At 43.6% G+C, this 27,495-nt stretch overlaps 1 protein-coding gene across 5 annotated transcripts in view; it reads left to right on the top strand.

The window, feature by feature from the left end:
- The window catches only part of CSNK1E (casein kinase 1 epsilon), a 52,999-nt gene that overhangs the window by 13,155 nt on the left and 12,349 nt on the right, over positions 1-27,495 (top strand). For all 5 annotated transcript variants that reach the window (XM_079993267.1, XM_079993263.1, XM_079993265.1 and 2 more), the window contains exons 2-5: positions 2,065-2,152; positions 20,171-20,281; positions 20,405-20,553; positions 21,213-21,441. In XM_079993267.1, coding sequence (XP_079849393.1) covers positions 2,077-2,152; positions 20,171-20,281; positions 20,405-20,553; positions 21,213-21,441 — 565 coding nt within the window. In that variant the 5' untranslated portion in view covers positions 2,065-2,076. The remainder of the gene's footprint in view (positions 1-2,064; positions 2,153-20,170; positions 20,282-20,404; positions 20,554-21,212; positions 21,442-27,495) is intronic.

Below are 27,495 nucleotides of genomic sequence, written 5' to 3'. Positions count from 1 at the left end.
CTTATTAATGTTTCAGTCATATGCATGCTTACTAGGAAGCAAGTCTGATGAAGCTGGAGGTACTTAGGTGTGTGCTTCATTATTATCTGTATGAAAGGGAAATTGGGAGATCTCATTCTTTGTCTCTCCCCCCCCAACAACATCTGTTTTTTTAGAAAATGAGTTTGAAGGCCAGTCAGCTGTAAAGCTCTGTGGGGCACTTCCGAATTAAGCCCTAATGTTCTTGCAGGAAGTTAAAAGGTCACAACTAACTACAAACCATAGTGAGTAGCTGGGCCCCTGCTTGCTTGAGCCCAGTGCTGTCCTGAGTGAGATGGGTTACTAGCTGCTGATATGCCGGTCCCTACTTCTGCCTGTCCTCTTGGGTTATGTGTTGAAGAGAGCTGGCAGAGAAACCTAGGAAACTCCTAACCTTTAGGGATCAAGCATCTCCAGAGTAACTTCTGAAAACTGCTGGCTCCTTCCGGTTTGTGTGTCACCAGTGTTTATAGGAATAAAAAAACCTTATCTTGTATTGAGAGCAAGTTAGAGTATGAGTCAAATGTATATGCAGTTACATTCCTAGTTTAATTGGGCTAGTGGAAGGGATTAATCCTATCTTCTTGCTCGAATATAACCTCTTGATTCCTGTTTGTTCCCCAGGGCTGTACTTCAGTTGTGTATTCTGCTTGAGTTTTAAGACAAGAGAATAACTCTGTAGTCCTTGCAGATTAACAATCCTGCATGCTTGGGTACATGTTTTAGCAGGGGACTTTGCCTTCTGTTGTGCTTTGAGTAATTGGAACTGGGTATATAGGGTTCATGATGCCCTGTTAAAGCTTACAGTGAAATGTGTGCCTTTAAGCTCCACCACTTCTCTTTTTGCAGTACATGATTAGTTTGGATATGACTAGAACTCCGCTTTATTCTGGCATATTGTAGACCTTGGGGTGCAGCAGAAAGGAAGCTGTAGACTCCATCAAGCAAAAGGACCCCCTGTCTGCTTAATCCTTGCCTGTTCTTTCAAGCAGCCTACCCACCCAGGAGAGCAAAGCCTGCATACAGTACATTAATAAATATGCATTACATAAATTAACCATACAGCAGCATCCTTTAAAAAGAGCCACAGTCTTTCAAACAGATCCACGTTACTGGAACAGTGGTGGGGCGGGCAGAAGGAGACAGGAGAAACACAAGATGGTGGTCTTCTGGGAGAGGATATTGCTGGGAGTCTCCAGAACAACATTTGGCACAGGCCTAAAGGAAGAAGTTGGCATGCATGGCTGAAGTGAAGGTGGTAGTGCTGGGGTTTGGATGGATCTCTCATGTTCATGAGCGTGATGTGTGGAAACATATGGTGTTCCTAGTGTCAAATGTGGCATGCAGATGTGCACCTTGGGCCCAGTAACTGGTTGTGAACCATGTGATTGAGGAATTTGTCCTGTGCTACCATGCTGCTGCCCAGAAGGAAAGCAAAGCAGAGTAGGAATGTTGCAGGCCCCAAATCCCAGTTCATTGGAAGGCATGCCAGGTGTAGGGTTCTAGCTTGTCCTTGAGATGGGTTCACTTTCTCCACCATAAAGTTCTCTGCTATACATTTTGTTTTAGCCAGAAACCCGCATCCTGGTTCCAAGTGTGTTTTATGTTCAAGTCTGTCTCGCTGATTTCATTGAGGCTTTTTTCTAGGTAACGTTGCAGCCAAAGTTGGCCTTGCAGTCAAGGTTACTTTAGGTGACTGGTTTGGTTGAACTGTTACTTCTGAATGCCCCCCAGCCTGGAAAAAAACCTGTTAAGAAATATATGTTTACTAAATTGAAGGTTTTACTATGACACTGAGAGAGCCTCAAGGGTTTAGGCAGCAAAACTGGACCCAAAAACTTTAATTGAAGAAGGAATAAACCAGGGGTAGGAACCTCCTGATGCTGCTGAACTCTCATCACTTATAGCAAGCATAGCCAGTGGCCAGGGCTGATGTGGAGTTCCCCACACCAGGAATAAATATTGGGTCCCTCATATGGTAGCTGAATGTGTTGACTTAGGTCATCTTTCTAATCTTACCCTGTATGTCCTCTGTTTTATTCCCAGAGCAACTGAATCATGGAGCTTCGAGTGGGGAACAAGTATCGGCTCGGAAGAAAAATCGGTAGTGGATCCTTTGGAGATATTTATTTGGGTGAGTTTGTCTAACTGTAGGAATGCATCTTCTAATAGCTTAGAACATTTTGGAATAGTGAGCTGGTGTGTGTTGGTTCTTATGTGTTTCTTCAGCCTTGTATTCTCCTCTTAACTAAGGAGGCTAAGGGCCAGAGGAAAAACAACTCCCTTAGACAGAGACCGGGGGGGGGGGGGGACATGCTCTTTTTATCTGATGCCTGGAATTCATACTATTTTAAAGTAAGATTTCTGTACTACTGTAAAGGCGGCAAGCATTTCTCACAGGGCTTCTGTTCCTGGCCCCTGCATTCGTGTCGGTGGAGCGCGTATAAATATGCCCCCCCTTTTCCCTCTTCTGGGTCCAAAAGGACCATGCATTGGCGATTGTGCCAATTGGACGCACCTAAAATAGTCGCCGCCTGTATTCATTAACAAAGATGGTGGTGGAAGTTCTCAAGCTGCAATATGCTCAGCACTGTATAACAAGTCTGACCCAACCTGGTGCTTTCCAGATGTTCTGGACTTCAACTTTCATCAGTCAGTAAGAGTTGTCAATGATCGGGGATAATTGAGGTTGTCCAACAACATCTAGAGGACATTGGTTGGGGAAAGGTGCTATAAAATCTTGTATCTGTTTTTTGGATTTTGCATATAAAGTACATGTTTGTTATTTTATGAACATTTATAACCAGCTGAATATAAAAGAATTCAAGCAGTGTATAAAACATGATATATAAAAGCAACAATGTTTTCTTTAATCCCCACATTATCATAATAATGGTAAAGTCAAAATAGTTGGTACAGGTTTCAGCTTTCAACAACCTGATGGATTACTTAGATCAGAGTCCTTGTTGGTAGCGCCATGTTTAGCCTATTTCAAAGCTAGGGCAAATGAAATAGGTCTTTAAAAAGATGTCTAAAACAAAGAAAAGAAAAGGCAACACATATGGCAGAAGGAAGAGTGTCAGGGTAGTGCTGTCGCTACCAAATGATGGTCCATAAGACATGGTGCTACTGGTAAGGAATCCTCAGATAAAGAAATCTACCAGGTGTGTGTATATGGGCAGGTGGTTTTCAGGTAACCTTGTTTTAAAAACCTTTATATCCACGTAACCTTTCTATTGCAAGGTATTAAAGATAGCCTATAATCCAAAGCAATCGGTTAACAAACACACCACACAACAATGGAAATGGCAGCAGCAAAACAGGGAGGCAAGAAACATCAAGGGCCTGCTAGTGGCCGAATAGTTGTGAGAGTATACTGGGACTTGACATCTAAAAAATAGAAGGCCAAGTGTCAAATGTGGGTCTTCCTGCAGAAAATAAGCCCTGCCCTTAGTCTCAGCTCACCTGTCCCCTTTGACAGTGGAGGCACCCAGTTCAGGACTGTAGGTGTTACGCTATGTTGCGTGCGTTTGTTCCCTAATTGGGAAGCCCTTTTTGCTAGCTTGTGGCAACTAGGCTATGCAGCTGGCTGCTCTCGGGAAAACTGGCTTGTGTGATAAAATGTGCTTTGTCACTCTGCTGTGTTGCACATCCCTGGTGTAGAGTATGCTTACAAGGTTATGACAATGGCGGTCTTAAGGATTCCTCCTCCTATATGTCTCATGTAGTTCTGATCACTGAGGGTGTGCAAGGGCCAGAGAAAAGAATTCAAATGCTTACCTCCTGTATTTCTCTGATTGGGGGGTTGGGTGCTTGCCTTTTTTCTTTATTTAACTTTTGAGAATGGTGGACTTAATTATGTTTGTCAGTGCTTTGGCTTATTTTTACACTGCCAGGCTGCATATCTCTTATTCTGAATGACCCTACCTTTTTTGTGTGTGGAAATATATAAAAAAATTAAAAAGTTGTCCAGTAGCACCTTAGAGACCAACTAAGTTTGTTCTTGGTACAGTATAAGCTTTCGTGTGCATGCACACTTCTTCAGATACACTGAAACAGAAGTCACCAGACCCTTCTATATAGTAGGAGGGTGGGGTGGGGTTTTTTTTTGTGTGTGTTCACTTAATGGTGTGCCCAGAGGTAAATAAAAAGTCCTAGGTGCGGCTTCCCTTCCCAGGGCTGCATCTGAAAGGGCTACCCTCTGAGTGGTCTGTAAGGTGATGCCTGTGCATGCATAGCTTCTGTGTAGCGTGTAGCTGGCTTTCCCAGTTCCTAGCAGGGTGTCACATTGCAACCTCCCATCTCCAGTTTCCACTCTGGCATTGCCACAAGATTTGCCAGCCCCACTGTTTCCCAGATTCCTCCTCTTGAGTGTGGTTGCTTTGGGTTGTTTTCTTTTGAGCTGCCCTGCCTTAGTTTTCCAGTGTAAACCTTCCATTTTCTGCTTATTTTATTGATATATTTATATATATTCAGATTTTTATAAGCTGCTTTTCCACCTAATAGAGTCCTCAAAGTGGCAGGTGACAATGCAGTTATTAAGGACACAACTAAATTAAAACAATACAAATTAGCCTGTGTTGTCACCCTTCTGGCTGTGTTTTGAGTCCTCTTGTGGGTGGATCATAATACTGGGCCTGTGTTCTTTGCCCACTGGAAAATCCTGTTCCTCTCTGACACCATGGAAATGGACTTGTTTGATTTTAAAATTTTATATCCTCTTCATTTTACTTAAAAACAAATCAAAAGTTTAAAAAACAATATTTTTAAAACCCAGTTTGTTATGGTATTGGGTGTGGTGGATATGGTGTCTCTGGCTCCATCCTTCTATGCTTAGGCCTCTTAACTTGTACCCCATCTTGTCACCTTTTCCTTTGACTATTTATTTCCAAGATTCTGGTTTCCACTTGTCAAAAGCCCTCTGCTCCAACTAGATATCTGCCATACCTATTTAGCAACTAAACTTGTATTTCTCTCTCCTTCCAAGGTCTCAGGGTAGTTTTCTCACGCTATCCCTTTTTACCCTGTGAAGTAGTCTAGCCTGCAAGTGATTTTGTCTAAGCCCTGGTGAGCTTTGTTGCTCAGCAAGGATGCTTTCTCTGTGTCTGCCGAGTATGGTTTGAACCATACTTGCAGTGGGGTTTTCTGATCTACTCTTTTAATGAGGTTCTGGAAACAGATGTAACATAAAGTGACATGGCTTTTAAAAGCAGTTCCCCCCACAATAGTAGTATATAATAATAATAATAATAATAATAATAATAATAATACCCTATATGTTTGTGTGCCTAATAACTGATGCAAATTGCTTTCAGAATACCTTTGAATGAAGCAGGATATGAACATTTAAATTGGGTGTTGAGTCCATCTGTGTTGGGAGAGCCACAGGTTCCTAACTCCCGCCAGGCCTCATGGCCAGTGGTCTTGGATGATGTGACTTAAGTTCAACATCTGAAGGGCCACAGGTTCTCCACTACTGGTTTAAATAAACAAACACAACTTTGAACCCAGGTCCCTCTGGTCCAAGCCCTAGGTTTTTCCAACTGCATCCAACTGGACTAGCTTTTTCTTAAACCTGAAAGAAGACCCCCACCCACCCAACAGGCTACTTCAGCAAGAGCTGTTGGGCCCTATTCTACTTGCACCTTGAATGCCTGCTGATTTCCTCTGAAATGTTCATCCATCCCTTTTATTCCCAGCCCTGTATTGGTTGTATATTTTTGTTTGCAAGCCCTTGCTTACGAATTACTTCCATGGTCTGTTGTGCACCAGCTAGGAACTTGCTGCTATGGTGCTCAGTAATATGTAATTTGTAGTTATCAATTGATTATGGTAATTTGATAGCACTTCACTGGCAGCTACATATTGTTTAGCTTTTTCTGCTATTCCAGAACTGGCGCACAGGTGGGGAGCTACAATATTTATTGCCTGTATTTTAAGTTCAGCATTTGGTACAGGGTTGACAGGCTTCAAACAAGAGATGGTGGTCACTGACACTTCACATATAGTGGCTGTACTGCAAATGCATGATTGCTTCAAAGATGGCGGTCAGCAAGTATACTTTGGGCACTGCCATGTTGAACGTAAAGATGAAGCAAGGTGCAGTGTGCCCTCTAGGAATAAAGATGGCAGAACTGTCCATCCCTTTTTCTTGCACTTGTGAAAGTATGGGCATAGGCAAAGATGGAATATGTCTGGCTTGAAGCCTTTGCAATTTTGCAGTATTAGATAAAGGCTGCATATTCTTGATTAGGAGTATTTCATTATAGTTTTTCTGTTAAGTAACAGACTCTTAAGTGATGGCAGCTTGTTTTTTCATTCCTCCTATTTTGAATTTTGTGGCGCTGCTCAAGTGATGGGGGGCACCAGTTCTCTGGCCAAGCATGAGTTTTGGAAAGCTTCAAAAATTGATGTCTGATGAGCTGGTGTGTTTGATCCTTCCCAAGATCCAGTAGCCATTCTATAGTTTCATCTCAATGTCAACATGAGCGGATTTGAAAACGTCTCAGTCTGCTCAGCCCCCACTGTTCTTTCTGTCCACTTGCATCCTTTCTCTTGGTCTTTCCACCTTTTTTATTCCTCTGTCCAATAAGTGCCAAGTGAAGTGTATTTCATTAAATGCAAGCACTTGTATTTCCTACCCCACCACAAAATAACTGAAAGCGAAGTAGGTAAATAAAAAATTGGCTGGCTGCTTCTGCACATGCCAACCACCGTGTGGATTTATTGAAATTGTGCTCTCAGGATGCCAGCCCAGTTGTGCAAATCAGACTGGAGTGTCTTACCCCAGAGGGAGGTTGCTTGTTGCTTGGCAAGCCTGGTATTGGGAAAAAAAGAGCATTGGAGATCAGGCCGAGAGACTGGGGTGTCCTGGACTAGACACCCTATAAGCCTCTTTTGCATTCTATGATTCTGTAATTCAATGGCTTTTATAAACACACGTCTGGAATGTGGAGACTTGGCTTTCTGTTGTGAAGACTGTTTGGTTTGGGAGGCTCAACTGAGAAACACTGGTGAACCAATGGCGTGTGTGTTGGGGGGGAAGAGGTGGGTGATCCTGAACACAGTAGCCGCTTGGCGGGGGTGTGTGTATTGTCACTGGATCCAGAGGCAGAACTTTTATCTGCAGGAGTTGCTACAGGTTGGAATAGAGATTTTTCTCCATCAGACACGGAAGGCTGTTTGGCAAAGCAGGGCATGCTGGGTAGCTGGTGGTGTCTGCTTGGACAGTTCCTGATGGCAGGCCCCTCCCTCGGAGGGAGGGAGTGCATTCCCTTTGTTTCCTAGCTAGTTAACTCTCTCTCTCCCTGCCTGACTTCACCCATCTGCTCCATTCCCATCCTTTTCTTTCGCCGCTCAGTAACAAAAAAGGACAGGGAGGAAAGGTGGTGGCAAAATGTTGTTCCGCTCTTGAATGCCCATAGGGGTGTGTTGAGTGTATTTATGTGCCCCAACAAGTCCATGCATCTAAATTTCCCAAAAGGGTCCCTCGTGAAGACTGTCATTTTCACTTAGGCTGGTGGCATCAATCTTTTTGTAAGACCTTCTCCGTTATGCCACCCCCACCCCCACCCCACATTTGAGCAGTTTGAAACAAATGGATTTTGAAGTAGGCGGCCCACACGATTGAATGAGACAGGGGGTGGGTGCTGCGTAGGATTGTTGATGATTTCCAGATTTCTCAGATCACTGAAGCATAAGGTCTTGGTAGCATTTGTATCTATATGGAATGAGGCAAAGGAACGGGATTGCTTCTAACTACCCTTTGTTGTCTTGGCTGCTTCATAATCTTATTTGTAATAGCAAAGGCATGATTATGATTGGATATGGTTTCCTGGGGATTTGTCTCGTATGGTGTTCACTTGGCTCTTCCTTCTGTGTTTGAACAATGAGGTGGGGATTATGGGATGGGCTGGGGAAAGACAGGAGAGCAATGGAGGGAGTTGCAGGTAAAGTAAGATGGTTGGGGTTCAGGAAAAGGCTGGCTGAAGAACTGGGGCTCGAGGAGGAACCTAAATGGAAATAAGCCTTAGGTATAAGCACCAGTATGGTTAAAGACCTGGGTATGAAATGGGGAGAAGTATGCTATTTTCATTTTTAATGTAGTCTTCGTTTTTGAAAGCATTTCTGACTTTTAGCAGGCAAGAGGTTATTTATCATTACATTTATATCCCACCTTTATTGCAAGGAAGATCAAAGTGACACACAATTACACTGAGAAACTGTGATAGTGAACTTGGTAGCTGGGTTCAGGATTTGAACCCAGATCTCCCAGATTCTTGTCCAACACATTAACCACTACTCCAAATAGGTAGAGTTCTTGTACTCTGAGCTGGATTTAATTCAGTCTTCTTCTTACCTTGTTTTCTGGTGTAGGCAGCAGGGGCTTCTGTCATGATTAGCTGGATGGGACCAGGAAGATGTTGGACTTGGCTGTGGCAGAAAGTTTGGTCTTTGCTCATGCCTGCTGCCTTTTGTATTGTCCACACTACTCTGGGCTCCTTGACTGAGCAGTCCAGAGAGAAAACCACTCCAAAGAATGAATGCTCCATAGATACGTAGAATGTATGAGTGTAGAATGTATGAGTGAGATAATGACACCATCTCCTGTTGTGGATTTGACTTGTGAGGCTTTTAAAATATATTATCCTCCCTGTATGCTTTGCTGCCATTAAAAAAAAAAAAAATCTAATTAGTGAGTCACAGCCTAAAATACAGTTTTTAGGAAAAGGTAGGTAGGCAGCTTATGTAGTAGTAGTAAGATGTTGGCGAGGATTGCTAAATAAGCAGTTTGCATACAACTTGTGTTGGGGAAGGACCCCCATGGCATGAGGGCAGAGCACTATGCTTTGTATGCACAAAGGTACAGTTGCTCACACCGGTATCTCCAGATGGAAAAAAAAGAGGTTTGGGTAGCAGGTGATTGGAAAGATAGCTCAGCCTGAGTCTCTAGAGAGCTGCCTACCATTTCAGAGCAGACAAAGCTGGGCAAAATGGACCAATTAGCTGGCCTGGTAGAGCAGCTTTCTACATTCTGCTTACAGACTCTTTCGAGGTAGAGGACTATTCTGAATAGCTGCTTGGAAAAAAACAGGTACCCCCCCCCCTTCAAGATGTGTGTGAGGCCTCCAGCCTAAAGGACAGGCATCTTGATACAACTTCTCACATGGCATTCTCAATACTTCCTTAACACTTGTAGGATTCTAGACCAGCTTACAAAAATACCTTGCGTGTGGCCACTGATGTTATAAATGGATGCCATTTTTCCTGAGTCTGCAGACGACAGACCTGAAGCTGTGACTCAGATGTCAGCTCCTGTGTGCCCACAGCCTCCCTCCTCCCGGCTAATCTCATTGGGGTTGTAGCTTTAAAGCCTAGTGACAACACTCTTTAAATGTCAGCATTAACTTTGGTTTGCTGATCATTTTAGCAGATGGAGTGAGAATAAAGCCCATGGGAAGGGGGGGGGGGAGAGAGAGGACTAGGAGTTCCTACAGAGAAGGAAATGCAAGAGAGAGAGAGAGAGAGGCAGGCACCGCAGGTTGTATAACTCTGGTCCTAAGGGGGGACGTATCTTCCTAATGAGTAATGCCGGGCATGATGATAAGATAATGGCTGAGAATTTAAAAGCGGAAATATGTGTTATGCAAGTGCCATGCACTATCCTATTCAAGTGAAGAACTGAGTTGGTGGATCACATCCCTGAATTTACACCTTGCCCTCAGGGCTATGACTAAAATGGAGTGCAACTGCTTTGCCAAACAAAGTTCACTGACAGGTTGGTGGTGGCAGTACTTTTGTCTCTGTGGATGTTTGCTTCTTTTCTCCCCCCCCCCCCCCGCCCCCGACCTGTTCAAATGATTGCTTCACACACATGTTCCCGTGGAAAATGGAAATCTTCCTTTCTCTGGCTGGTATATCAGAACATATTATATTCCCAGTCTGTTGTGCCTTGTTCTTCATTTCCACTAGAGAGAGAATGTTGTGGATGAACATAGAGCAAGATAGGAGCTGGGGGTTTTTTTGCTTTGGCCATTTTTGCCACAATTGCAGAACTGTGTGCTTGTTGGCTATTCCTGCAGCGTAGATAAGGACAGAAGTCTTTTACTAGGTCACTTGCCAATGGAGTTCAACGCTGTTGGGAAATCCTGCCCCCTATTCCCAGATGCATAGGAGCAGGCTGCCGTTGCACTCTGCACATACACAGAGGTGCTTTTTATTGCTTTACATTGTCAGTACCAACTTCCCAGAACTGTACACAAGTTAAAGGGCTTTCCTTGGTCCAAACTGCTCTGTGCTGCCATACCTGTGCATGTAAGTGTTGTGAGATGACATTGAGGTGGTTCACACATAATGCCAGACCATGGATTGTTCCGACATGAAAGAGCAGTTAGAAGGCTTGGAATCTCATGCTGCTTCTCGTGTGGCACTTCCCATAGCTTGTTTTGCCCACTGGGTACTTAGTGTGTTCTTTCCCTACAACCCTGTGTTGCATGACAGGGAGCCATCCAGATGTTGGACTCAACACTCATGATCCCCAGCCGGCATGGCCCGAGGTTCAGGGGTGATGGGAGTTGTAGTCCAGCAGCATCTGGAAGGTCATGGGCTCTAAATCCCTGCAATATTGGAATAATAATAATAATAATAATAATAATAATAATAAATTTTATTTATATTCCGCCCTCCCCAGCCAAAGCCGGGCTCAGGATCAAATGCTGATTTTCAATCCTGGTTTGCAAGTTTGGTGAAAACTCTGGTTCTAATGCAACAGCAAATGAAGCTTTGTCTCAAAAGTAGAAGGGCAAAGATCAGGCCGGAGAAGAATGGTGGGAACTGCTGCACATATGGAGTGAGGGGAGCCCAAGGCTTACTATGCTCTGCTCCTTTTAGTAGGTCTAGTGGGAGTTTCTGCACCTTAGGGTGAGTGGCTAACTGGCAAAGTGGATTACTCATGAAGCCCCAAACTAGATTTGTTTTCTCAGAAAGTTGCCCCAACATGTCCCTTGCATGATCATGATTCTGCCCATAGAAGATCACTCAGACTTCGAAAGTTCAAGAAGCAGCGACACTATAATATATAGAATGGCAACTGACCAGTTTATAGTAAACCTAAAAACCTCAATTTGTGTTCAAAGCAGTGCACCTCCTCTTACCTTTCTGTTCATGAAGGGAGGTTAAATCAAATATTGCTGCTCTCACTGTTCTCTTATCCTATGGCCAGTTGATTTGCCAAGCCTCTGTTTTGCGTGGGTCATTCTTTACTAAGCACTCCAATTTGTATTTGAAAGAAACAGTACCAAGCTTCAACTACATTCAGTATCCTACTTTTGACTGTGAAGTGTAGGGTCTAGGTCACTTTTGAGCTTTGCATAGAAATGTCCCTGATAGCATTCCATGGCCTTGGGCTCCGTTGTTTACATCATTTTTCTTATACCCATACGTGTATAAAATAAAAACATGCATAATATGTAATTTGATAAAAATATAAATAATATATATTTACACTTTGCAGCCTTCCCTTCTCCTAGCATTCTTACCTTTCGCTTTCTACATAGTCTCTAAGCACCTTACAACGTTTTAATAGCATAACAACAATACATTGCAATTTAAAAAATCCAAAAACTTGTAGAATAGACCCAGTAAAGCAGCAGCAAATAACTTCAGTAGCAAAATATCTTATCAAGCAAAATAATCAGAATCAGACAAATGCCTGGGACAAAAGTTCTTACCTGGTGCCAAAAAGACATTAATGACTGGGCCAGGCAGACCTTACTAGGGAGACTCCTTGCACAGACAGGAAGCCAGAACCAAAAAGGACCTCTTCCTTGTTACCACTCTTCAAATCTCTCTCCAAGGAAGCACCCAGGTAAGGGCCTCTGATACAGATCTAAGAGCCCCTATAGGGTCATGTTGGGACATTTCTGAAAAATACTGGGGTCTAGATCCGTATAAGGCTTTAAAGATCAAAACCAGCTTCTTGAATTGGCCTTGGAATGTAAAGGCAACCAGTACAGCTGAGCCAATATCAGCTTTATATGGTCATTTTGTCTCAAGTCTGTTTGCAATTGGGTAGCTGCATTCTGCACTATGCTGTTTCTGAACAGTTTTCCAAAGCAGCCTCATGTAAAGCACAATGCAGCCAGGTTACCTGTTCAGATAGGGTTGTAGTTGATCAGCAGCCTAAGCTTCTGGAAGGTGGAACTTGACACCACTGAAGCTACCTCTTCAAGTAACAGCAGTGGATCAAAAACTATGAACCTGCTCTTTCAAAGAGAGCTCCCCATCTCCAGCATGCTGCACACCACTCAGCTGAACAGGTGAACCACCCACCAGCAGCATCTCAGTCTCATCAGCTTCACTTTATTGACACTCATCCAGTCGATTATTGCAACCAGGCAGCAGTTCAGCACATCACTGCCTCACCTGCAGAAGATGAAAAGGCAAACTAGAAATGAGGCCGTTTCTAGTGACAGCACGCTTCAGAGCTCTGTATGACTCCTGCTTTTGTGTATGTGTTAAATAGCATGGAGGACAGAACCAGCCCTGTTGGACCCCCTCACTGGAGAACCCACAAGGGCGTGCTGTATCCTCCAAGCACCACCACCTGGAGCCAACTATCCAAGTAGGAGTGGAGGCACTGCAGCATTGTGCCTCCAGCCCAGCAAGTCATCCCAGAAGGATACCATAGTTGATGGTATTGAAAGCCGCTGAGAGACTAGAGCATCAAAAGGGTCACACTCCTCTGTTTCCACTCCCCCTCGACACAGGACGATTTCTGTACCCATATTGGGCCTGAATCCTGATTGAAATGGATGTAGAAAATTAGTCTTCTCCAAAGAGTGCCTGGATCTGTTTGGCAACCATTCTCTTGAGGAACTTTTCCAGAAAGGAACCTCTGCTGCTGTTCTGAAACTATTTTGAACTTCTGAACCCAGGGGTTTCTTTAGGAGTAGTCCACCACCACCTTCTTCAGGTGGCCCAGGCATTAATTACCGTATTTTTCGCTCTATAAGATGCACCAGATCACAATACGCACCTAGTTTTTGGAGGAGGAAAACAAAAAAATATTCTGAATCTCAAAAGCCAGAATAGCAAGAGGGATCGCTGTGCAGTGAAAGCAGCAATCCCTCTTGCCATTCTGGGTTCTGGGATAGCTGTGCAGCCTGCATTCGCTCCATAAGACGCACACACATTTCCCCTTACTTTTTAGGAGGGAACAAGTGAGTCTTATAGAGCAAAAAATACGGTACCTCCCTGGCTCAGCCAGCTGCCCCCTCCCAGTCAGGTTTTGTAAGCTAAAAGGGACAAGGGTCCAAAATGCAAGTAGTTGCACAAACATGACCATGTACCTTCTCCCAAGTCCTCAGGCTGCAGGATCTGAAACTCATTTAATGATCTTTTACCAAAAAAAGTGCTCCAGGCCACCCCACCAGAATTGTTTGTTTGTGTGTAATTATCTCTGCTGACTGTTGATAACACTTCATGCATCTAAAGTGGATGCTAATCCATAAAACCTGTTACAGTGGTACCTCGGGTTACATATGCTTCAGGTTACAGACTCCGCTAATCCAGAAATAGTGCTTCAGGTTAAGAACTCTGCTTCAGGATGAGAACAGAAATCGTGCTCCGGCGGCACGGCAGCAGCAGGAGGCCCCATTAGCTAAAGTGGTGCTTCAGGTTAAGAACAGTTTCAGGTTAAGTACGGAGCTCCGGAACGAATTAAATACTTAACCCGAGGTACCACTGTATAGTCTTCAAGGTGTCATACAACCTCTTGCTTTGGCAATATCTAAATGTAACTTTTGATTGTAATAGTCAGAGCTGTGCATTCTCAGTGACTATGTCCAATATGGGATTTGGAAATGGAGCAAATTCCAGTATTCTAAGAGTGGTTTTGTTTTGTTTTTTAAAAAAGCTATAGGACACCAGAGGGGTCTAGGAAGCTCTGTGTGCATAGTTTCCTATGGCTGAGAGCCTAAGTTTCAGACCTCTGTAAAACTTCTTCCCCTTTCACTTGCCTTATTTGGGGCAGAATAAGATATGCAAAACATGCATAATATATCCAAATTCTAGAATGCTACTTCCTTTGTATAGGCATTCTTTAGCCGCTGAGTGTTGCTAAGTGTAACAAGCCTGACACATTTGTGGCAAGACTATAAAGTTAAGATTTTGCAACCCCGGAAGCCCTAATTGTGTAAGCTTGTTATAAGCAAAATAAGTGGTGCTTCTGATCTTGCAATAACTGATTTCTTTGACATAACACTGTCCTCAGCATTCACAGACAGGCTAACAGCTTAACTGGCACCAAACCGCTTGAGCTAGGTAAACCAATACTGATTACAGAATAAAGCAGGACCAGAAGGGGAGAAGAAACGTGATTTAATTATAATTTTTATAAGTGGTAGGTAGGAGAACTGAAAGTGGAAACTGCAGAGTGAAAATGGTTTCCTGGCCATAAAAAGCATATTCCAGAGTCTCACTTCCTCTTGCTTCCCTAGCTTCTCTGTAAATCAGGGTTAGATGTTTGTTTATATCTTACAAAAGTGTTTCTATACTACTATATCATACAATGTCAGGACAGCATACACCATTAAAACATAAAACACTTTTAAAACAATGCAGATACTGAGGTTCCAAGAATGCTGGAACGCATCTCCATGACTTCTGAATGACACATCCTAGAGCAGGATTCCTCACTCTCAGCCCTCCAGATGTTTTTGGTCTACAACTCCCATGATCCCTAGCTGGCAGGACCAGTGGTCAGGGATGCTGGGACTTGTAGTCTCAAAACATCTGGAGGGCTGAGGTTGAGGAAGCCTGTCCTAGAGAAATCTGCTTCTTCATTACAATTTTGCATGACCTGTGCTAATTTTAATTACGAATCTTGCTTGTTTAAATACAGATGAACTGAAACTGAGCTAGTTTTGCACAAGGTGACAAATCAATTCCTTTTGGAATCTCTTTCATTGGGGCCTTCTCTCTGTTTGCTCTCCCTGACGAGCATGACGAGCCTGTTGCCAAAATGAATGGGATGATATTCTGCATCATGCTGCAGTGAAATCACTACAGCACAGTGTGGCGAGGTGGGAAGCATCCCTGTTTCCAAAGCAACTGGGGCAATGCTCTGCCTTACTAGTATAGTGCAGTTGCCATGACAACTGGCATGTTCCCTCCCTGTGCTGAGGGCGCAAAGCATTGACTATCTTCTGCCCTCAATGTCACAGAGCCAAAACATGGGTACATAGCCTCATGATGTTATGTTCCTCACATGATTCCTAACTGGTTGGGATCACTCAGAAGAAAGCAGAGCCCTCTACCCCACCCAGCTGCAGTGGCACCACAGCAGAGGAATAAATTGAGAGCTGTGAATCGTTGCCAACAGTACCAAGAAAGATACTATATACATGCATTTCAGTCAGGGACTTAGGTAGGCCCAACCTGCCTTGTTACGTTATGGGGTGGGCTCCCTCCACCCAAATAAGTAGATTGTGAGGGGTCTTGGTACAGTGGTACCTCTGGTTATGAACTTAATTCATTCCAGAGGTCCGTTCTTAACCTGAAACCGTTCTTAACCTGAGGTACCACTTTAGCTAATGGTGCCTCCCGCTGCGCCACCCCCAGCATGCGATTTCTGTTCTCATCCTGAGGTAAAGTTCTTAACCTGAGGTACTACTTCCATGTTAGCGGAGTCTGTAACCCAAGGTGTTTGTAACCTGGGGTGCTTGTTACCCGAGGTACCACTGTACATGCCAAAAGGATGTCCTGGTCTTAGGGTCTTTGTGTTTAACCTTTTGTTTAAGGGGAGGGGGAAGCTGAAATACTTAGAGAATTAACTTTCATCAATTTATTGTAATCAAAAGATTATATGCACACACCATTACTGCAACAGCTTCCAAAATGCTATAGATGTTTTGTCATATGTATGCTTGATTTGGGTGGCATTCGACTAAGCTTTACTCAGATTAGACCCATTTAAATTTCAGTGGGTCTGCTCTTGAGTACAGTCTTGTTTAATACCATCCATTATTTCTTAGCTTGGATGCCTTATGCTCAGTGATTGCCCACAAGGAAAGACAATGGGATGTATGTGTTGGCTGGGGATTGACACTTTATTGGGTTAGAATTCCACCTCTGAATGTTCATAAAATGTTTTTCACCTTCTAAAAGCTCTGCTTTTGCCTCAAACTTTTGGGAATGCAAATTTAGCACGGTCCTAACATTTAATTGTTAAATAGTTGGACATAATTTAGTATATAAACTGAAAATAAATGGCACCAAGAAAAAAGGAGGTCTGCCACCCGGGCAAATTTTGCATTTTGTTGATGGGAAATGGTAAGGAGTTACACGGGAAATCACTGGAACAACTATTTTTAGAGCAGCAGAGAGTCTCGGCCCAGATTCAAGTAAGCCTCAGTTCTGGCCCTCAGCTGCACCTGGCTCCTTACATGAGCACTGCCTAGGAGCGCCTAGGAGCCAGGAGAATTGGTTAGAGATCAAGGCAAGAGAGGCTGAAGCCTTCAGAGTTGAAGAGGAGGCAAGACAGGAACTGGGCAACAGTCAGAGTGGTCAGGCCAGTGTGGGGAAAGGAAGTACCGTATTTTTCGGACCACAGGGCGCACCGGACCATAGGGCGCACCCAGTTTTTAGGGGGGGAAATCAAGGAAAAAAATATTTTCCCCCCAGCCCCAAAGAGCAGCGTACAGGCTGCACACAACCTCTCCCTGCCAGAGTGGTTGCGCGCAGCTATGGAAGAAGGCAAGGCAGTGAGCGGGATGGATCCCGCTCGCTGCTTTGGCTTCCCCTTTAGCCCCGTGCAGCCTCTCCTTGCCGGGAGACGCTGCGCAGGGCTAAAGAATCCATAGCCCCGTGCAGCCTCTCCCTGCCGGAGGGGTTGCGTGCGGCTGTGGCAGAAGCCTGCATTCGATCCATAGGACGCACACACATTTCCCCTCAATTTTTGGAGGGGAAAAACTGCGTCCAATAGAGCGAAAAATACGGTAGGTGAAAAGGATGGGTAGGCAGGGAGAGGGAAAAAAAGCCTCTGGAGGGAAAAGGGCCAGGAAAGCCAGTGAAGGAATTTTGAAAGAGGTACGGTTAATATTTATTATTTTTTAAAATAAAATAAACAGTGCATTGAGAGGCAGGGGATAAGAGAGGAAAGCTGTTGTAGGAGGAAAAAGTGGATGTAAAAAGAGCAGGGAGAAGGAATAGGGTGAAATTAAAATGTGAAAGGCAGAAGAAGTGATGGGAGATGAATTAAAAAAAATTTTTTTTTGAGAGTTGGAGGGAGAAAGAAATAGAAAATAAAAAGCTTTCTGTGTTTAGAGCATCTAGATCTGCAAATTCCATCAGAAGTGTAGAGGATTAAATGTTACCTTTATTCTAAAACCTGCCATCCAACCAGTTGATTAAAAATGTGCCTCTGTAGTAGTGCTTAAAAACTAAAAGAATAAAAGAATAAAAAGCCTTCTTAAGAAAAATTCAGGTCTGGATTAGCTCCCTCAGAGTGAGTCTGGTAGACCTCACTGGGAAGAAAATTCCATTGGGAAGGCACGACCACTGGTAAGGTTCTGTTCTTTATAGATGACAGCTTAGCTACCTATCCAAATTAGGGCCACAGCAGCAGATTGAAGGCTGTGGGAATGTTTGCATGGAAGCAGGCATTTTAGCACACCCTTGGATTTGGTTAAGACTTGGGTAGGCTGCTGAGCAGATTAGGAATAATGAGGATGAAAAACGTTGATGTGCTCTGAGAGGGCTATGTGAGAGTAAGATGGAAGTGGCTTTTGGAGGAGTTGATGGCCTGAGGGTGTTGAAGCAAATACTTGAGTTGATAGGGTTAGATACTAGTGGCCCAAGGTCTCTCTTGAACAAGGGAGACAGCCACTTGCTTGCCTAATTTGTGAATTAACACTGCCCAGAATGGCTACATGTGATTGGGAGGTGACAGGACACAGAGAGACATGGGTGGACTTGGAATGGTGTAGCAAAACTTCCCCAAGGATATGAGGCTACTGTAGTCAGGTATGCTGTGGAGCCTCATACAATGAGGCCTAACAAAAACTCTCGTTTTTGTTAGCTTCTGACCTACAGAATTGGAGTGTCCTGAAATAAAAGCCATCTCTTAATGACATATTTGACAAGTCTGAGATTGGGAAGGAGATTGTGGTGTAATCGTTGCAGGCAGGCTGAGTGCAAATCTTGCTGTTGTAATTTTTGGCTGGTGGAACCTCTCTGTTCCCATAAGGGGGGGGAATGGCATGCTCCACCCTCTTCTCTCGCAACCAAAAGAACAAAACAGAAATGATTTATTTAAAAAATAAAATAGGGTTGTGTGCAGCACTTAAGCAATTTCTTGTTTTGGTGGCAGCTAAATTTAGCTCCACCCGTGTCAACATTTAATTAAATGAGAAATATAATGGTACCCTGTGTGTCGTAGTCCCTGTGTGGTTTAATTTGCTAGTGAATCTTTTTTCTTCATTCAGAGTGTATGAGTTAATTGATAAACCAAATGGGATTTTAAAAAATATTTCCAAAAGTATAATTGCATGCTTCGTTGAAGAGGAGGGCACCTGAAGAGCGGGAGCAGGTGGGACTGATTGTGGGACTTAACAAAAAGAAGCCAGATGATTGTTTGCTTGCTTGTAAATGGTTTCACTGCAGAAATAATAATATGCACATTGTTTTGATGGCAGTGGCAAGAGTTCTAGGATACAAGGTGTGTGAACAAGAGCTACTCCGCCAGAAGGATACCTCAGTGCTAGGAGAATTCTGGTGTTTACAGTGCTTGCAAAGCTACTGTGCTTTTGCTGCCAGTGGGAAAAAATGGGGTGTTCCATACATTTCTGGGGTACATCAGCATGGTGTGTCTGCAGTCTTGTCAGTCATTGATCCATGATGTTGCTGGCTCCCTCTTTTATGTATGTTGTCCTCGGCCCTTATTGCTGCCCATTCTGATCCACACTCCTGATGTGAAAACACTTTTTGGTGTGTGCTCTCATCCCTGAAGGCCATTTTGCACATTGCACAACAGCGAGTGTAGGTTTGCCCTCAATAAGACACTCAGCAGTAAGGTGTGCAACCAGTTGCATCTTCCTGAGAACTGTCCCGGCATGATGTATGTGTCTCTTTCACACTTATAAAATGCAATGTGTGAAGTTCCAGGTTTTTTTACCCTGTGTAGCTAGGGTTAGATAATTTCCCTGCCCAGTGCCGACCTAAGAATTCCTGGCTAAATTGAGATTGTAATCTAGTTATTTATTTAGGTTCATGCATTATCTGCTTGACCAAATTTAGCACCATGGGCTGTGTTTTTTTTTAGTAATTGTGGGCAAACTGGTGAGCCACTTACATGTATTCAGATCTCTGCTTGTGGCCTCTGATGCATCCTTTTAGGAATGGCTTCTTTACATGGATGGTATCCCAACACTTTAAATGTCTCTTATGCCTGTGGTATATTTATTGCAGCTGATACATGGCTTATGATGAATGTGCTAAAACCTTCACAGCATCAAACAGCCTCTGTGCTTTCCATGCCATTTGAGGCTGAAAAGTGCAAACAAACATTTAGCTAATAAAAGCCAACTGTTTGTTTATACTTTTCACATTCAGAAGGCTCCATCCGGTGAGTAGTTCATCACCTGAGGTTTTGAATGTGTTTTTTTAATCAAATGCTTGCTTTGGCTTGAGAGTCTTAATCTCATCCTAGCTTGACTAGTTATAAAACAAAAGATTTGCCTCAAATTCTTAAGATGGATCTGCTACCCAATATTAAAAAGGTTAGCACCATAACCTTTATTTTGTGAATAATATAAGCGTTTTCACCCAGGTCATGTGCAATGGAGATCCAGTGTGGAGTGAGATTAAGAAGTGTGTCAATAGGACCAAGGAGACATGGAGTTCAAATCGCTTGCCAGCCATAGCTTGATGGGTGACCTTGGGCCAGTCATATAGTACCCACCCAATCTACCTCACAGGGCTGTTGTGTGCATAAAACAGGGGAGGGGAAAGAACTGCCCTAAGCTCCTTGGATGATGATAATGATGATGGTGATGATATTTATACCCCATCCATTTGGCACTGTTTCCCCAGGATGGATGAGATAGAAATGTACTAAATAAATAGTCACCCCCCCCTCTTTGTTTTCATGCAGGTGCCAATATTGCCACTGGGGAAGAGGTAGCCATTAAGTTGGAATGTGTGAAAACCAAGCACCCGCAGCTCCACATCGAAAGCAAATTCTACAAGATGATGCAGGGAGGAGGTAAATTCAGCGAATAATGAAATACAAGTTGCTGTGAGGTACAGTGGGGTTTGGATATTAAACCTTGGTGCCTGCTTCTTGGTTTCTCATAAGGGGTGTGTGTGTGTTTCTCTTCCCTCTTAGTGGGCATCCCTTCCATTAAGTGGTGTGGAGCAGAGGGCGACTATAATGTGATGGTGATGGAACTTCTGGGACCCAGCCTGGAGGACCTCTTCAACTTCTGCTCTCGCAAGTTCAGCCTCAAGACTGTTCTGCTCTTGGCAGATCAGATGGTGAGTTCTTATAATCTGTTCTTTATGCTCACGTGTGCCTTTCTTCTCAGTTCCCTTCTTTGTAGCAGTAGTTCAAGATTTAATTATCCTAAATTATTATGCTTGAGTGGGGAATGGATAAAATGTGCACAAAGGGTGTCTTGTTCTGCAAGAGCTGGAGAAACATAAATCCTCATGTAGGAGAGATGGGGCATGTGTAGCGTACATGCTATTGGCCAGTGCTAGAAGATGCTGAGGGCAATGGGGGGGGGGGTGTTGCTAGAGTTGGTAGTTTGTGATGCACTTAGACCTGGGTGCTCTGAGTACCATGTTTCCACACCCTCTTTGGCGGCAGCAGCAGCAAGAAAATCCTGCTTCTGGCTCCCAAGTAAATGCATTTGAAATGTTCCTTTTGAAAACTTACTAAGCTCCAGAGGTCCTGTGATTAGGGCCACGTTTTCACTTTCCTGCTACCGAAGGACAGAAAGTTGGAATTAAAAGAAAGCTTGAGGTTCCTTGATTTCTCTTTGAGATAACATTGCAAGTTAGAGGAGACTTCAGGTTAACCCTCTTGTGTGTATGCGGTTTGTTGTATAGCCTGCAGTGCTATTAGTGGCCTTGGTTTCACAAATTTCTGTGTATATTCTCCTTCCTGGCACCATTTCCCAACCCATTTTCAGATCAGCCGTATCGAATACATTCATTCCAAGAATTTCATCCACCGAGATGTGAAGCCAGATAACTTTCTTATGGGGCTCGGCAAGAAGGGCAACCTTGTGTACATCATTGACTTCGGCCTGGCCAAGAAGTACCGAGATGCCCGCACTCACCAACACATCCCCTATCGGGAAAACAAAAACCTGACTGGCACAGCCCGCTATGCCTCTATAAATACTCACCTTGGAATTGGTAAGCTTGTCTTGTTACTATGGAGAGCATGGTTAGGTGGAGAAAAGTTGTTGTGGCCTTCTATATGTTGCTGGGCTCCCATCAGCCTGCGTAGCCAGCGGCCAGGGATAATGAGAACCTTGAATCCACGTGGTCTCCACCTTTACGTTAAACAGTTGTCCATTTCATAGTGGTTATAATTTTGCAAACTTGTGTAATAACTGCAGGGTACCACTCAACACTAAGCTGAGCTTTCTTGGTCTGCAATTGTGTGCTTTTTCAAAGTTCTGACATGGCCTAGACCCAGGGGTCATTTAACCGGCCCACGAGCTGCCCCCAAACCAAGCTGCCCGCTTGGTGAGTCTCCGCGCACTGCGCTAAACCAGCACAGCGCAGGGACTCGCTTCCACGGCACCGGAAATCACATCTGCACAGATGCCAGAAATCACGGGCCCACGGGGGGCATCTCCGCTGGAGTGAACCGGCCCAGGCGAGGTAATCCTTGCCAACCCCTGCGCCAGACACATGAGGCCACCTTTTTTTGTACAGCAGGCCGAGGGCATTCTCTTACTTTGCTCCTTGCAGACTCCTTGGTGATGCTACTGGCAACCTAATAACTAATAACACTTAGCAATGGAAGCCCGTGGCATTAGTATCCAGTATGAGGTCTGTGTTTGAAACTTCAAATGGTGTAAACCATTCAGCATTTCAAGGAATTGATTACTCAAATTTTACACAGTGAAAAGAATTCTAATGCGCTTTTTTGATACGCCATGTGAGGCAGTCTTTTCTGAAATGCCAAATAACTACCGTATTTTTCGCTCTATAAGACGCACCAGACCACAATACGCACCTAGTTTTTGGAGGAGGAAAACAAGAAAAAAAATATTCTGAATCCCAGAAGTCAGAACAGCAAGAGGGATCGCTACGCAGTGAAAGCAGCAATCCCTCTTCTTGTTCTGGCTTCTGGGATAGCTGCGCAGCCTGCATTCACTCCATAAGACGCACACACATTTCCCCTTACTTTTTAGGAGGGAAAAAGTGAGTCTTATAGAGCAAAAAATACGGTATTTTGAATGCCTTCCTGTGTTTGGATAGAGCCGGGGAAAGAATGTCATTTTTCTCCCCCCCCACCCCCTCCCCCAAAAAATGGCACAGGGGAAATGGACTAGCAGATCTGTGTACTCTATGTAGGCTGGTCCTTCAAGAGTTCTAGAGGTCTTCCTAACCACACCCAGTTATTCAGGGGAAATGTTTTATCTCTTAAGTTTTAGTTGATTCTGCTCATTAATCACAGTTTGCAGCCCATCCTATGAACTTAGTCACAGTGTCCAACGGTTAGGCAGAACATTTTGTTCTATGCTGGTTACCCTGTCTCAAAAAAGGAATTAAGAGAGCTGGGGAAGGCTTAAGGAGAGCACAACTGAAATGACCAGGGACTTGGAGGATTGGAGAACTTTTTCACCTTTGGTTTAGGGGGAAAGGATGGCTAAGGGGACACGGGAGGATATAAAATCATGAATCATTTCAAGAGAATCTGATAATTTATATCTTTCAGAGTACTGATAATTTATATATTTCAGGTCCTTCAGGTTGCTAAAAACCCACCTAAGGTTAATTATCTTCATGCAATGCATAATTAACTTTGGATTAATTGCTCAGATGGCTTTTTTTGGGGGTGGGGGAGGATTAGACAAACGTGTGGAGTCTTTGAATGGCAATCGGCTATGAAAGCTAAAAATGGTATTTCCTACCAACAAGGTATAACTGTTAACATCATGCTCTGCTTGGAAGCTTACAAGGGGGGCATCCTGCTGGACATTGGATCTGTAGCGTGACTCAGAAAGGCAAGTTGTTGTGGGAAATTCCCATCCTCTGCTAGCCTTTAACTGTGCTGCTGAAGATGAACGGAATGCATAGCAGAACTGAAGTAACAGTAGAACATGTTTTTTGGGCCCTTTGGCAGCTTAAGCTTCTGGACAATTGGCCAGTGACCTGGTCAGTGCATGATTAAATGTCAAATGTTAAACAGTCTTAAAATTTATCTGCCATGATGACTTCCTTTTGCTGCCTTGCCAAAAGAGAGAGAGAGAGAGAGAGAGAGAGAGAGAGAGAGATAGCTTATACCACATGCCTCAAGACCTGCTGTTCTGTTGCCCCCCCCCCCCCCCGGGAACTTGGAACGTGCAAATAATTTTTAGGCATGCAAAAATTTTTTTATAGCTGCAGGAAATCCATTGACCTGCAAAATATCTTCCTCCCCATTGTGTTAAAAACAACAAAGCAGTAGTGTTGCTGAGTGGAAGATTGGAGGATCCCAGTACTGTAAATATGTTCTGCATCACATTGAGATCAATAAGAGGGAAATGTTTCACATGCTTTGTGTTTTGAGAGACATTTACTTGCATTTCCCTTAGTTGGGTCTGTTTTTGGGTGATTGGAAGCGTGGGGAGTGGGCTTCACTCTTTCTTCCTTGAATAAGTGGTTGTTGTTGTTTATAGTGTTTGTTAACATATTTACCAGCTGAGCAAAACTGACCCAATTCTGGACAGAATGTGTCTAGTACCAGTGTCCACTGGTAATGGGGGACAATCCATTCTTCAGCTTTAAATAATCCTAATAAGCTCCTAGGGAACAATGGGGTTCCCAGGAGTAGAGCTTTAAAATAGTATTATCATCCCCATCACTGGTCCCTTAAGAGAAATATTAGTTTTGGCTTTTTGTATGAAATTCTAGCTCATGGAGACTCTTAAAATGTGGAATCTCATGACTAGGTATTTGCTTTTGTCATCATGGCAAATTGTCTTCATGCCATTTGGTTGGTTGCTGTGTTCTTTTGATAAAGATGCATCTGTAAGAATCTTGCAGTGATGAGCTTCATCAGCGGTAGCCAACATGGTGCCCTCATATGTTGCAAGACTTTAACTTGCATCATCACTGACTGTTGGCTATACTGGCTGGGGCTGATGGGAGTTGTAGTCCAGCAACATCTGAAGGGCACCATGTTGGCTACCGCAGTGTACATGCTCTGTAAAGGCTGATATTTCAGACAGCTTGGTTTTTTTTAGATAGCAGTACAGTATGAAACACATGACCCGGAAGCTGTATGCCGGCTCCCTTGGCCAATAAAGCGAGATGAGCGCCACAACCCCAGGGTCGGTCATGACTGGACCGGTCAGGGGTCCCTTTACCTTTACAGTATGAAACAAAAAGCAAATTATTATTTTTTAAATGGTATGGCGAGTCTTACACAATTATATTGTGAGGACTAGTGCTTATTACTGATTCAAACAGGAATATGATAAAGAACTTTCCTAATAAATTAGTCAACCAATTAGTTGCATGAATGTGAGAGACCAATTGGTAGATTAGTATTGTTTGGGATGCTGTATATGCTTGTAAAAATCATTGGGGGTATTGGGAGAATATGGTTGCTATTTGCATATATTTGTCTCTTATTTATTGTGTAGATGCTCTGTGCTTTGCACACTGGAATTTTTCCTTCTCATTGTAAACCATTTTGGGTACCTTCTGTAGAAAAGCAGAATACAAATAGTAATCTTGAGTTGTGGTCTGTGGTAGTTTATGAAAAGAGCTGACAGACCACGGTTTGTGATCAGTCAGCAAACTAGAATCTGAAACCGTGGTTTGAAATTGTGGCACATGCTGTTTTTTGGCATGCCATGTCCCCCTTGGCCAACCATAGTTAAGGTCTCTGATCTGCCTCCGGAGGTCATTATGCCTGCAAATGGGGATGTGGAATAGACAGAAAATGAAATCAGATAAGCAGCCCAAACCATAGTTGTGAACCGCCCCGAGATCTGCGGATGAAGGGCACCCACAAAATTATGGTTAGTGCAAAGCAAGATTTGCCTGTTTTAAGTTGCCTGGATTGATAAAATGTGTGTTGGTCTTTATCTGCGCCTGTTGTGCAGGCCATGTGTACATGCAGCAAGATTAAAAAGTTTACAATTGTCATGCAGGTTGTGTACATCTTCCTGTGTGGTGTTTTTCGTGTAAGAATTTTTTCATGGCTGAGGGGTTCCTTAGTCAAGGTTCTTTCAGCAAGGCTAACTGCTAGACTCTGTATGTAGTAGCCATGCATAAATCAGTCCCAGCTGCTGTTTGCATGAATGGATCTTTTGGACTTGGCAAATAAGCAGCTAAAGTGTGTGTTTGCATGTTGATTGGAGGGACCTTAAGACTCAGCAGTCTGACTTGCGTATTGTAATGAATGTTTTGACATTCCTCTTAGAAAGGCATACTGTATAAACCTGACTGATCTAGATATTTCAACCTTAAATAGTAACCTGCTGGAAATTCTGCTTTTTTGTTTTTCATTTAAATGAGTGGCTTGTCTAATTCTTGCAAGGCTAAGTAATCAGAAGCTCTAAATAATAAAAAAAAACTGCGGTGGGGGAAATCAAACTTGGGAAGCTGTAAATCTGTAAGCTACATTGAGAATGCAGATTTTGGAAATGTATCTTTTATTTTTTATTATCTTTTATGTTTGGATATTGTGGTACTGAAAGGCAGGGTGTAAAACACCTTCACTATTGCCACTTTACTAAGCAGGAATTGTGTTTTACTTTAAATGCACAATTACAGTCAGAGTTCTTCATTTAAAGAAAAACAAGTTTAGTGACCAGAATCTCATGTTAGATTATGACACAATATTATGTGCAGTACTATGTACTGTGATCTATTTTGAGGCAGGCCTACCAACTTGGAAGCCCCTGGACCAAATGCAGCATGCCAGTCATAGATTGCTGGCGGTTTGGGACTGGACAGTCGCGCCCCCAGGCTGACCCTCCGTGTTAACATAAACTCTGCACTACTGAAACCTCGTAAATAAAATGGGCTTCAGGCACTTGTTGTACGCAAGGCCTAGTGGATTGTCTGAAGTCTTGTGAGGAGTCTAGGCAGGAGCTATAATTGGAGCCGGCAAAGCTTTTAAATGGACTTTCGACAAGTTTGCCATTATTCAGAGTCTAGAATTTTGTGCTTTAAAAATACCACCTTCTGAATTGGCAAATGTGGCTGGTTGACTTCATTTTGGCTGCCCAGATTTAGCAGCGATTTTAATGAATGAACCTAGTACATTTTTAATTCTGTAGTATACTTGTGTTTGATTTTTTAGGAAGGGGGGGGAATGCATTCTGTTGAACTTAATTTGGCTACAGTATTCTAAATTTGAATGTGCAGTGCAGTGATTACAGTGTCCAGAGGACATGCTGGGTGTGTATCTATTCAAACACTGAGTCGAGCGCTTCACCTGGACCTTGCAGGAAATAGTACTAGGAGGAACAATTTGGATGAGGCAGCTCTCTAGTCAGATGGAGCCGGGCATTCCAGTCAACTTTCACATGCTCAAAATATGTCTTCCAGCATATCCTGCACCCTTTAGATGTCGAGATATATGAAACAGACACCCAGAAGTCCCCAGGGAGATGGCCTGTAGCAGACTTTGTCTAAATAGCTGGAGGAGAAGGGCATAAATATCCGAATGGTGATTCCTCCCCTCTCCTTGCTCCAGCTGGGCCCCAGAGCCTTCCTGCTGATCCTGCCTTCTAGCATCTATAGTTGATTTCATGCCAAAGTGTAAAGCATTATCCACATACTCCAGGTCAGGGAATAAAAATTTACTGATTTCTCTGATTTTTAATGCCAGTCAGCAGCAGGCAGGATCAAGCCCCAAATTGGCGAGATGTTGCCTGATGCTGCCGGTGCTTCTCCAGTGGGGTGTGGGTGGCGCAGGTGGCTGTGGCAGGGCAGGGCGGCACTTCCTGTTAATGCCCCAAGTGGCAAAATGGTTAATCAGGAGCCAGGGCCCCAAGCACTCCGAAGCTCCATTCTGATTTATGATTCAAAATAGCTTCTGGTGCTGCGGGAAGCAGTGAAAAAGTAGATGCACAGCTGCTTCTCACGGTTTTTCTGCTGCCATGGTGAAACCACCTACAGTGTCTGAGGCCAAGTCAATGTGAATAAACATAAAACTTTTCAGAAGTTACATTAAAAACAAAAACAAAACCCTGCTCCTCCCTGTTAATGTGTTAATTTAACATTGTTCTCACA

This window comes from Podarcis cretensis (genome assembly GCF_951804945.1).
Source record: "Podarcis cretensis genome assembly, chromosome: 10".
NCBI lineage: Eukaryota > Metazoa > Chordata > Lepidosauria > Squamata > Lacertidae > Podarcis > Podarcis cretensis.
This window is presented reverse-complemented; position numbering and strand designations above follow the sequence as displayed.